General features: G+C 43.2%; 1 protein-coding gene across 1 annotated transcript in view; it reads left to right on the top strand.

Annotated features, from left to right (window-relative positions):
* Nucleotides 1-4,565: 4,565 nt before the first annotated feature.
* The window catches only part of NDE1 (nudE neurodevelopment protein 1), a 15,417-nt gene continuing 7,295 nt past the window's right edge, over nucleotides 4,566-12,687 (top strand). Inside the window, 3 exon segments of the mRNA XM_074919515.1 lie at nucleotides 4,566-4,649; nucleotides 9,460-9,589; nucleotides 10,616-10,769. Of these exon segments, the coding sequence (XP_074775616.1) occupies nucleotides 9,504-9,589; nucleotides 10,616-10,769 (240 nt within the window). The 5' untranslated portion in view covers nucleotides 4,566-4,649; nucleotides 9,460-9,503.

The following is a 12,687-nucleotide window of genomic DNA, read 5'->3' as shown; positions in this document are numbered from 1 at the left end:
GGCGTGCGGGCCGGGGCGGGGCCCGGCGACACCCCCGACTCGGCGTAGAGGGGCTGCGGGGGTGCCCGCGCCCAGCTGGAGAGTGTGTGCGGCCGCCCGCAGGGGACGAGAGTGGCCCCTGAGGGGACGAGGGGGGCCCCCGAGGGGGCGAGGGAGGCCACGCTCAAGGACAGCTGCTCCCGCTTACACTGAGAGCCCCCACCTTACACCGAGAGAGGGGTCTCGGTCCGGGCACAGCTGAGCCCTGGCCTGCAAGGCCGGGCAGAGCGGTAGGATCGGCCCCGGAGGACTCTCAGGAAGACCTGTGGAGGGGCCTGGCCTCCCAGCAGGGACCTGAGCTGCTGTGCTCGCCGCTCAGGTATGCAGCAGGCAATGAAGTTGCTACGGCGTTGAACTGGGCTCTGATTGCTAATAACTTTTGACTCCTTGTGCAGAATTTAAGCTTTCCCTTAGAACTTTTTTTGGCGCACACACATAAAAGTCTTGGTACGTTGGCAGGGATGGACAGTTCTAGTCGTTTTTAAGAGCATGTTCACTTGAAGGCACTATATACTTCTAAGCCTGAGGACAGCAGTTAAATGTCAATACTGTTCAGAAATCTACTGTTCACTTATTTTAACAGAGAAGTGTTTGACCTCTTGGTACTGTCCTCTGGGTCACTTTGGACATCATTAACTGTGTATAAAGAAATTCCCCAAGTAAAACATATATAGTTTAAAAAATATAAAGTGATTACAGGCTAACAAAAAGAACAAGCTTCCAAAAAGCCACTGGATTAGGCATTAGTGTGGTCCCCACGCCCTCATAAAACACTTCAGTCTGCTGGCCAAACAAGCATCAAGGGTTGACTTCCATTGCTACCTAAGTTTTAATAACTTGTCATTCACCTGGTTTGTTGCTGCAGGACAGTGCCTTAAAAACACCTGGCTTGCCAGCTGAAGTCTGTGGTGAGCTCTACTAAGTAAACTTTTGCCAGTGCCAGTCCCAGTTACATATACACAAATAGACAGAAAGGTATAACACATTTATTGAGAGCGAATATATGAAAGATTCGAAAGAATGGTAAAATAAAACAGTTTGCAGCAGTGCACGAGTACAAGGTTCCATACTTAAAATCCTTACAGCAAGCAAGAGAGGAGTCCCTGAGACAGGTGGTAAGGTAGAAGATTCTGTGCAGAAAGGATCCCCAAAGCATCTGACAGTCTGGGGTCTTTGTACCTGGTTTTTATCCCCTTTGAGGAGAAATCTGATAACCATCACTCCCATGTGTGGAGAGATCTGATAATCATAGTACACATGTATGGGGAGGTCTGATAACTATCATACACTTAGACAGTTGTGGGGTTTTTGGTCTCACAGGGGTCTTTAACAACTACACAGTTGTGTTCGTGATCAGCCCATATAGGGATAATTGTGGCTCATTTGTAACACTGAGCTAGCTCTTTAGCTCAGTTATAATCTTGATATGACAGGAAGGTTGTATAGCTTGTGGTTTGATATAACAGGAGCGTGGTATGACTGTGGTTTCTTCTGTCCTCTAGAAAGTAACACCAAGCTAGCTTCCCAGCTCGGTGTAACCTTTGACCTGTGCCCAGAATCACAGTGATGGACAAGATCATAGCAACAGTAATGACAAGATCTAAAGTCTCGCACAGGCCAAAGCCTAATGTTGTCCTGTATCATCTGCTTATGTGGGTAACACTGGCAACCTATTGAAGATAACTGGGTTTTATTCACTTTAGGATTTTATAACTTTCCACATCGACATTTTTCCTCTTAAATTCTTGTGCTACTAATAGTTCTTGTCTCAACAACCCTATCTCTATTTGTAATTCTACTTTTCCTGTCTTTCTACAGACACAGCTCTGTCTCTCAATTTAACAATTCCCTCAGAAGTCTGAGCCAAAGTTGTGAAGCAAATCTGTATCATAGAGGCTGGGCTTGCTCCTTGGCGCACCTCAAGGAGTGGGATTGATGACAGAGTGGGTAAGGGTTCACTTTTTGGTGGCTCAGTACCTTTTGATCATAAGTGACATCATGGTATTAGGCTAAGTTGACATTTTACCTTCACCTTGCCCATTAGGGTTGCAGCCACCAGCGAGGTTAAGAGTCATCTTAGTGACAGTGCTCATATCTAGATCCAGTCTTGCCCCTGCTGCCATGGTTCACTCAGGGTATAATGCTGCTGTGTATCAAGGCCTTGCATGGTGGCATGTTTTGCTTTGGTTAACAAGTCAGCACTCTTAATGAGTGTTTGACAGTTTCATCAAAAGTTTGTCAGTTCAAGATATCAGAATTGTTTTAAAGTAATGAGAATCTGTTTCTTGCTTAAGCTTATGCAAATCCAATTCTACATATACAGACTGAAGAGAATTATATAATGCCTTTAAAGAGACAGAAATAGGTTTCATTGATGTTAAATACTTGCTCTTCAGTGATAGCAATATTTCCATATGATATTCTAATATATGTTTGTCACATCCTGTTATGAGTATCAGTAATCCATTAAAAAAAAATGTTCAGTAGCTTGTAATGACAATTGATCAGCTGTTCCTCTTGCATCCATAGAGTGAGTGATTCTGTGGTGAGTTAATTCTTGCAGCAGAGTCTTTTTTCCCTTGAGAAGCTTATTGCCAAAAGATAAATTGTTGAAACCTAATCAGAACTAAAAGTGTATCCATTTTTGCCCACTTAGCTTTCATGGTAGAGTCACTGTGTCATTCTCATTAAAATAACCAACACATGAACCCTAGCACCACAAAAATCTGCCATTTCTCAATTATTAATCAGCAAACTAAAAATAAATGCATAAAATAATTTCTTCTTCTCCTCTGCTAATTTTAAATTAGACAACTGTTCTCATTCTTCTTGCAAACAAGGCAATGTTAGTAATTATAGTAACCTTTCCCTTATTATTTATTGCTCGTGTATAGTAGTGCCTCTGAGCCTCTGGCATTTGTTAGGGTGCTGTTACACTGTTTTGGAATTGGATGAGAGGCTAAAGAGCTTCCTCTGAAATCTGGGAATTTTTGCTTTTACAAGTATTTCAGAATGAGAACTATTAAAAATTCTCAGGTGTACCTTTGATATCATCTGTGTACTCACACTATCCTTAAAGGTTCCTTTGAAGAGTTGAAGTAAAATGTCCCAAACCTGTGAACAATGTATACATTTTTTATTACTGGGGACATACTATGGTAGTATGTGTTTTATTTTCTGAAACTTATCTGGTAATAAAGACATTCTTCAGTAATGACAGAACTTCAAATTGCTATTAACCCAATTTTTATATAGCTAATTTAGTTTTCTATTCATAGTTGTATAGTAGTTTGTCTTCACTGATTTCTGCTGAACATCTGACCTCAAAATATAATTATTTAGCTGAACACCTGACCTGAAAGGATAATTGTTTTGCTCACCCTTCTCGGTTAAATTTATCTTAGTTATGGATAGATCTTTTTTCAGTGGACTATTCTTACAGAAAAATGTCCATCCTCTTTGTTACAGTCCCAGCCTTGTTCTACAGAGTCTTGGGGAGAGGCACATTCATTCCCAATTTAGACAGTTACATCTTTTCAGGACTCGGCTCCAGGCCTGGTATTGCATCACAGTAGTAAATGAAACTGGGATTGGGGCCCTGCCTGTGGGTGCCTATGATCCGGCAGTTTGTGAAACGTGCTGCAGGGGTGTGAAGTGATACTCGGTGACATACGGCCATATGTATGTGGGCTGGAGCCTATCTACACATATGTGATAATTTGTGTTTTTGTTTTGACTTGGGAAACAAATGCCAGACACACCTAATGACCAAGTGTTTGTGTACACTGTTGGGTAGGAACACACCTAGGGCACTTGAGACAGCCTCTGCATACCTCAGCTCCCTTCACATTGATCCTGCGTGGTGAGGGCACAGCAAGTAATTTATTGGCTGCGTTGAGCTGCAGCTCTGTCCCATTGTTGGTGGGGAGCTCCTTCCCCCTGCGGATGCTTGCGGCTCATTTTCTGGAATGATGACATCATGCTGAGATGTAGATGAGTACAAGTGTCTAATATTTCATAGACTGCTTTGTCCTTGCGACACTGGCTTCGGTGACACAGAAGCCTGTTTCTTGGTTGTGAAAAGGGGACTTTAGTCTAAAAACGTTGCACTGGCATTAAATAGTTATGCTCACTGTCTCACCACTTGGTCTTTCAGAAGAGGACTTTGGGATAAAAAAAAAAATTAAGTATTCCTCTTTTAGAACATTTAAAGGGGAAACATGTATTTAAAATTATAGCATGGTGGCAACTGCTGGTTTATACCCTTAACATCTTAGAAGATGGAGACCCTTGTGCCCACCGTGGCTCCTAAGTGCGGATGAAAGGGTTTAGCGTGGCTGACCCGTGCGCAGAGCCGGGGGGTGTCACGGCTGGGGGGGCCGAGCTGGGCCCCCCCCGGCCGCCGCTGCCCCCCCCCCATCGCCTTTTGAAAGTAACGAAAGTTTCCAAACCTGCCAGCCGACGCGCTCTGGCGGCGCTGATTGGCGGAGCTCCCCGCGGCACGTGACCGGCAGCCAATGGGGCAGCCGTGTGGGGCGGGGCCGGGCCGGGCCGAGCGGTGGCTGCCGGCGCGGCGCGAGGTCGGCGGCTCCGTGGCGGCGGCGTTGGCGGTGAGAGCCCGCGGTTCCCCGGGCGGCGGGAGGGCCGGCAGCAGCGCCGGCAGCGCTCCCGGGCTTCCCCCTCTGCCGGGGCGCCCTTGCCGCGTGTAGAGGAGGGAAGGGCGGTTTCGGTGCGGCGCAGCCCCTCCCGGTGTCCCGGTCCCGCGGCGGTAACTGGGGCAGGGTCGGGGAGCCGAGGGGAGCCGGAGCCGCGACCCAGCCTGTCTGCGGCCCCCCGCCCCTCCCGCGTCCGTCCTTGCGACCCTGCATCGCCTGCTGCTTCGGGAGTTGCTTTCGCGGTGGCTGGTGCGGAGGGGAGGGGAGCGTGGGAGCCGTGCCCGCTGGCGGAGCTCCATCCCGGCTTCGTGCTCGGACTGGGAATGGAAGCCCCAGAGCGCTGTCTAGCTGGCCTTGGCTTGCAGCTGGAAGCATCAAGGTCAGGCGTTTCGGGACAGGAAACTTTGCGGGGTTTCCTTAGGAATGGCTGGAAACTCAGAAGTATTGGAGCTGGACTGGTGTCTGAAAAGATGAGGGCTTTGCTGAATTAAGCCTTTTCGTAGAGAAGACCGTGAGAAGATGATAACTCTTTTTAGTGTTGGCTGTGGGATTCCGTAGTAATCCTGGCGCTCCGATGACCTCTTCCTTGTACTTTCTCTCTTGTGGGGATTTTCTTTTGTATTGCTTAAACAAAAGAAAATAGTCCTTTGTGTTACAGGAGGACCCTTGCAAGGGGACTGTTGTAAGAAAAATGTAATTTTCATAGGATGGGAAAGTTAGGTTTCTGGGGTGAAGAGGAGTTTTGTTTTGTTTTGGTTTACAATTAGGAAAAGATACCTAATAGGAGCTTCATCATCTCTGCTGTGGATAATTTAGTAGTCTTTATGGTACTATTTTACTCTTACTTTTTTATTACAATATGAACTTCTCTGACTCAGATGATCAAGCATTGCTGCGAAGATAGGCCAACATTGTTCACCAAGCTAAAATGCTGGGGTTTTTTTAAAAAAAAAAGTATTCTGTATGTAGAGTTGTTTTGAGGTCTTTAAATTAGGACTGAAACAGAGTCCAAGTTGAGGTCTTCATGGATTTGGTGAACTCAGACTCTGATTCCCAAATTTAAGTTTCTGCAGTAATTTTGTGTGTGGCTTTTTTTTTTTTTAAGAATTTTGCAGTTCTGCTCTCACTTGTATCAAATTGTTTCCTGCAGCATTTATGCTGAGGTATTTTTCTCCTTGCAGAAGTCCATTCCCCACCCATGAACATTTCCACTTCCTGTATGATGTAGAGATGTTGTAATGTCTGTGACCAGCGCTTGTGCTGCTTGCACGCAGGAAGTCTGGCCAGATGTCTCTTCTGGCTTCATGTGTGCGAAAACAAGTAAGGTGCAGCCAGTGTGTGCCTGCTACAGACTATGACTTCCTCTCTGTTTTTTCCATGTTTGCCAATGTTTAACAAAACATTGGTAAAACCTCATTTACCCCCCCTTGCCTTCCCCTTTTTTGTAGTGATCCTAGACAGTGAGTTCTTAATTGGTTTAATTAATTACTCTCCAGGCATTTTGCATGCTGTCTCCAAGCTGTTAAAAATCAAAGGAAGAAGGCAGCAGGGGGAGAAACAAAAAGTCAAAGCCCTACCTTTTCTGCAGGCAGTTTAGGAAGATTTGTGAGTGGGTTTGGGGTTTTTTAACACAAACTTCAGAAAATAAAAAGAAGCTTTAATACTTTGTCTAAAACTTGGAGTTTTTCTTTTCAGTTTAAATTTGTATCTTTCGTCTTTGGTTAGTTTGAAAAACCCTGAGAGCTAAGATGTAGTGCAGCTGTACAGGGAACTTATTAGGTCTCCCTTGTGTGTTGTGGACAAAAACCATGTGCCTGTGGCATGGGACAGTAGAGAAACAATCTCTGCCATATTGTGTCATCTCTGTGGAATAAGTATAGGTCCACAGTCCTTCCATGTATTTGCAGTTTAACAATTAATTTTAAATTATAAGTACTGTTTAGTAATGATAACCATGAAACAAAGCATACTCCTAGCGGATAGCATCCTTAGTGGGTCCATAATCTCCTGTTTACAAAGACAGAAACCAAAAGGGGCAGCATCTTTATGCTTCTGTGGAAGTTATCAAGGTTCTGTGTAACTCTTACATTATAAATCTCATGGCTCAGCTAGGGAGAGTTCTTTTTTATGTAACCATATAATCTTAAAAAATGCAAATCAGTGCATTCTTAGTCCTTCCAAAGTGCAGTGTGAAAACACAAGTGAGAGCCAGATATGAGCATATTCAAGGTTTTGAGGCCAATGGGAGCTGTGTCTTTTGGTTCTAAAGGGTGGTTTGAAGGCTTTTGGGATCAAGATGTATTGCATTCCATCTTTATTTTGTCTGACTTTTGTTGACTGTCTGAACACCAATATGGAATGTATTATAATGCTTGTGTCAGAAGAATTCCTCTTTGGAGACTTCTGAAATATATTTTAATTTGTGTAGCAAAACCAGGCATACCCTGGGTGGAATCTCTGTTCTTGAAGAAATACGGAAACTTCCTGTTGTCTGAAGGGTGAGAAATAACCATCTAAAGGAAAGTCTGGCTTGCTGTTCTCTGGAGTGGTTTGACCACAGCAGTGGATGCTGGTCTTCCTTGGTTTCTCGTTGCACCTGCATTACTTCTTTGTGTCTGACCCTCTCTCCCTGTCCGTCATCTGTGGAAGAGAAAATTTTTTTCTGCACAAGTGTGCTGCAGGGATTGGTGTGTGTCTGCACAGTGCCTTGAGCATAAGGACATCAAAGGCGCTTTCAGTTCACTTAAAAATAACAGAGTGGATGTGTTGTAATCCTAGGTCAAGAATGCTAATTATGCGTGGTCATGATTTTCTTTTTAATGGGCAGGGGTACTATTTGGAAAATCATTCCCCCTTACTCTCACTCCTTTTCCTCTTTCCCCAGTGCATACTTTTGTAAATACATACAAAGAGCAGCAGCCTTGAGACTTCTTGCTAGAAGTGTGTCGATACATCACACAGTGGCTTTATTTGTTAGAAGGAAGACAGGTAGCTTTGTCTAATTAACATTTTGTCTCAAGACACTGAATTATAAGAACTAAAGCTTAGTAACTTTTCCCCTCACCTGCCAGGTCCCCTTCTAAGTAGTGTAATTTCTGTGAGTGTGTAGCAGGGGTGTGTGGGCACAGCCCAGTTAGCTGTGACAGCTGCTTACTCTTTGTTCAGTATTCTCCTGAAAATCACCTAGGCTGTGAAAAGGACTAATGCTTTGCAAAGAATTGGGCTTTAGATTGCCAAACTACTTTGTGTACTTGATACTGTTGTATGTAGTAGAGGTAAGAACTACTTGTGTTTGTCTCAGTAGAGTTACTAGATAGATGGCCATTAATCCTGTTTAAACCAGGTGACTTTCTGGAGAGCAAAGTCTCAACACAGGTTATGAATAATTTTTCCATTGAGTTCAATATATGTGCAGTGGATGCACATATTCTTTAGCTATGACATGCTGCTCAGAAGGTCTACTCCAGCATTTCCTGAGTATCACAAATAAGAATAGTAGATGGCAGGACTGATATCTAAATGATTTTTGAAGGTTTTGCTTATTTTCCTCTTTATCAAGACTACCTCTAGGAAATGTTTTGCTCAGTAGATTTGGAGTTGAAACTTGGTAGAACTGTGTTTCTTCAGTCATTAGATTTCAGTGATACAGTGTTCTGACAACTGCCATTGTAGTGAATTGTCCAACTGTACTTTTTTCTACTGTTCTTGATCTATTTGGCTTTCTGTTAAATTGATAATGACTATGGAATCCTTGCCTCACCCAGGGTTGGGCATGGACAGATTATCCAGAGCATTAGGTTTGATGTTTCTCTGTTGTCACGGCTAACTCATATAAAACGATATTAACTAGTGACCTGTTTATTAGAGTGCATCATGCGCATCAGAGGGCACTTATTTAACTGTGGTGTCTAGATACTTAAGTCTTCAAGTGGGAGTGATGAACTTAAGTTCTTGATTCCCCTGTGGCTCTTCCACGTGTCATTCCCATTTGGGACTATGTCTCTAGACTGGATTTATGCTGGCACAGCTGGATGGTCTGGATTGCTCACTGCGTTGCTACAGTCTATCTGCATACCTAGTCCAACCAGGTGGTATCCCACTAAAACCTCTGTGGAGCTTTTATCCTTACGTCCCTGGGAGTGTCTAGAGCTCCCTTCTCCCATGGCTCCCTGGGGTATCCAGATATATTGTGGCTGTCACTTGTACATGGATTGTTATATTTCAGGTTTAAAGTCAGGTAGCTTTGTCGATGTTGACCTAGGGAGAAATTTTTCATGTGCCAGCAGTTACATCCGTAAAAAGCTTTAGTGTTCCTGGTAATGTTAACACAGGAAATTAGTATCTTGAGTACCTTATCTGTGTCTCTGAAGTTTCTCTTTAATTTCATGGTAAGTGTCTTCAGGGTTGTTGAAATCGACCTTAATTGCACTGTCGCTGGAGCTGAAGTTGTGCCTGAGATGTATTCTCTTGTGTTCTGTGTGCATTGGCACAGCTGCAGCTGAAGTTTGAGGTGTAGTCAGGGGGTGGGGAAGAGCCTTACTGCTGGGGATGTGGTGTAAGCATCCAGCAGACTTGGGAGAACTGGGGAAAGGGACCTGATTCTTTCAGTAGGGTTTCTTTCATGCTTACGGTATATCTGACAGCCCTGTCAAGGCTGGTCTGTGCTTTGGTCTCCAGGTGTGCAGTGAGGAGGAGGGGGACACTGCTCTGCAGCAAAAAGTAGCTCACTGCATTAGTTCTTATGCTTGATCCTTGCATTTTCCAGGGGGTGGAAAATGACACAGGAGTGCTAAACTTTGAGGACTCATCATGGAGGACTCAGAAGGACATCACTTCAGCTCAGTGGAAGAGGAAACCAGATACTGGAGAGAGTTGGCTATGAAATACAAGCAGTGGTAAGGCAGTGGCTTCATTCCTCTTAAGCTGTTTGATAGGGTGCATAGTGCTGCACGCACAGACATAGGTAGCACCACACGGGAGTAGATTCAAGGTGGTTCAGCTGTCTTGAATGGTAGCAGTAGCAATGCTTCTGCATAAACTGCAGCAGCCAAGAGTCCTTTATGCTTATTTGAGCAGTGAATCTGTGCTACTGTGGCACTGCTGGTGCTGGCCCCTGCGTTGGTTTGAGGAAGACTGTGTGTACTGAAATTGTGCCTCTGACTGCAGTCTGTGGGCACCCCAGGTAAACTCACTGCAGAACCTTGTTGAGGGTGGATGATCTAGGCTGTTGCAGAAGGAGATGTTGCTGTTCACTCTTTGTATCTGTGTGGATCAAGAATAGTTTGACAGCACATAGGTGGAGGAGGATCCCTGACTGGGAATGGATGTACTCTGCTCTTCCCTATAGCTCACTACGTTGCTGTAATGGGTGAAAAAAAAAATCCATATCTTTTTAAATGTTGGCCTTGGTGTGTCCTTTCTTAGACTAGGTGTTCAGACTTTCAGTGCTGCTTGTTTGGCTTGCTGGAGGATTATTTCAATAAATTGTTTAAAAATATAAGAACATCTTTCCTTCCATCTTTTTCTCTTTTTCTCATCTTTACTAGTTGGAAATGGCTTTGTTCATATTTCCAAATAAATAATTAAATAACAGATTAAATATGCAGATGGCAGTGGACAATGTACAGGCTAAAGAGACTCCATGTGTCCTCAATTATAGTGTGATGACAGACTTTGGGATTTTTCTGTTTATTTGGGCTTTTTTTATTTGTTTACCAGTTTACCATGGGGTAGCTTTCTGTGCTTGACAGGGGAAACATTTGTACATGGTCCTTTCTTCCTGTTGAATATATATGTTGGAGAAGGTCATAGAGCTTTCTGTGTTAAAGGGCAGTATTTTTTTTTACCTTGAGTATACAAGATAGATTTTTTTTTTTTCTTTGCTCATTACAATGAATTCTCTTGCTGGAATTGCTCTTTAGTGCTGAGAATACACAGGAGGAATTGCGTGAATTCCAAGAAGGGAGTCGAGAGTATGAAGCTGAACTGGAGACTCAGCTGCAGCAAACAGAGTCCAGAAACAGAGACCTTCTGTCGGAAAACAATCGTCTGCGAATGGAACTGGAGTCAGTTAAGGTAAGAGTGGATGATGCATACAGTAGCTGTACATCCTGAGTGCAAAGGTGAGACAGGCATGTGCAGATTCAGCTTGCTTTCTGGACAGGGACCTTCAGCACTTCAAAGAAATTGAACAGAACTGCAAAAAAAGTATTGAAAAATTAGGAAATACCAATCTGTTGTCTGCTCTGAGGGTGCTGGATGCCTTGGTAATGCTCCTGAACCTCTACTTGCAGGTTGTGGCTATGTGTCAGGGTAGATTTGCAGTAGAGTGGAGAGTAAACATGAATGTAACAAGCTGCTGTTATTTTCCTTCTTCCATCTACTTAGTGCTTTTGTTCACAGCTTTCTTGCTGTCTGCATTGTGCAGACACAGATAATATTGCAGAATAATCAAAATATAAACATTCTAGCTGTGTTCTTGCATTACATAAGAAAGCTCAGTGGTTTTAAACATTTGTTTTTACATAGCTATGTGTATCTAGCATTTCAGTTAAGCTGGGAAGCAGCAGCCAGTGGATAACACATAGAAGAGGCATAAACCAGTTTCTGTCCTGCTTTTGTTACTGAATCTGTCTGTACTTGGGGGAAAAATAATTTATCCTGTTATGCTAAGAACCTCCTGAAAAATATTAACTTCCATAATTATAAGGGATATGAACTTATTGAGATGGGACTTCTTACCAGAGTGACTTAAGAAATAATGAAGCTATATAGAGTGTGAAGAGTGAGTCTGACTCATTTCAGTCTCATTAAAGATGCTGCTAGTCCCCTGTGCTGGTTGACAGGTTTAGGAAATACTGGTAAGTTTTCTTAAACTTGAAAAAAAAGTCACTGAAATTGGTGTGCCTTTTAAAGGTTTGGTCTTGTTGGCCTTTTTACTTAAAGGTGAGGTATAGTCACCCAAGAAACACTGCATTGTATTTTGTAGGGCTAGGTCAATAGCTGTGGAAGCAGAGATTAATTTAATTACACTTCTGCTCAACTGAATACACTAACGACCTAATGGGAGTGAAAATATTTGTATAGGGATTAATTCAGATTTTCAACCCCTTTTGTCTAAACTGTTGTCCAAATTACTGTTTTAAGGAAATACTCTTCTGTTCCAGGCAGGTGTCCTGTCCCTCTAGCACCAATTTAGTGATCCCTGCCCTGCTTTTGTATAGTAAAACCTCCAAGGCTTGTTTCATTGTACTTGTAATCACTGATCTTTGTTCTTCTTGTATTGGTGCCTTAGCAGTATTAAACGCTCTGCATGTCATGTGGAGTGTTGGTCTACTGTTCCATGTAGCCACATAAACCCATGGAAGCTGATGGGTCTGGGGAGAAGGCATACGTTTGACAAAAATAAAACCTGCAGTTCATCTACTTGAGGAGGGTGTGAACTATTTTATTTTTTTTAGAGGAGCTAGGGTGAGAGGAGGGGACAATGAACCAGCCAAAGCAGTTAAGAATAAAACCAGTAGGAAACAACATAGAACTTCAAAAAGTGGACGGTAAACATATTTTAGAAAATCTTAAATTATTCTTCATAAAGTAGATAACTTTATTCAAACATTCTGCTTGAAACAAACCTTTTAACAATTGGCTATTCATCCAGCCTGAAAACTGCAGTAACAGCCTGCAGTGAAGGAACAGAGACTCCATTGATGGCCAGATCAGCTGATAGTTTATTACAATTGGCTAAAAACAAAGACTCAAACCTTGCAGTTCTGATCTTTTATCTGAATCAATTCAAGAGCAAAGCATTAAACTCGTGAAGCTATTGAGCAGCAGTGTTAACTGAGCCCATCAAGGGTTGGTGTCTGCATCTAGGTCAACACTAGTGAACTTTGCCAGGCCCACACAGCTTGTGGCTTTGAGCTTACTGGATTAAGTGTATGTGCTTTCTCCCCCCTCAGAAACCAGAGTTTGCACTACTTAAAAATAAAAGGGA

The sequence above is a fragment of the Athene noctua genome, chromosome 15, assembly GCF_965140245.1.
Source record: "Athene noctua chromosome 15, bAthNoc1.hap1.1, whole genome shotgun sequence".
In the NCBI taxonomy this organism is placed as follows: domain Eukaryota; kingdom Metazoa; phylum Chordata; class Aves; order Strigiformes; family Strigidae; genus Athene; species Athene noctua.
Note: the sequence above shows the minus strand (reverse complement) of the source record. Positions and strands in the feature narration are given on the sequence as shown.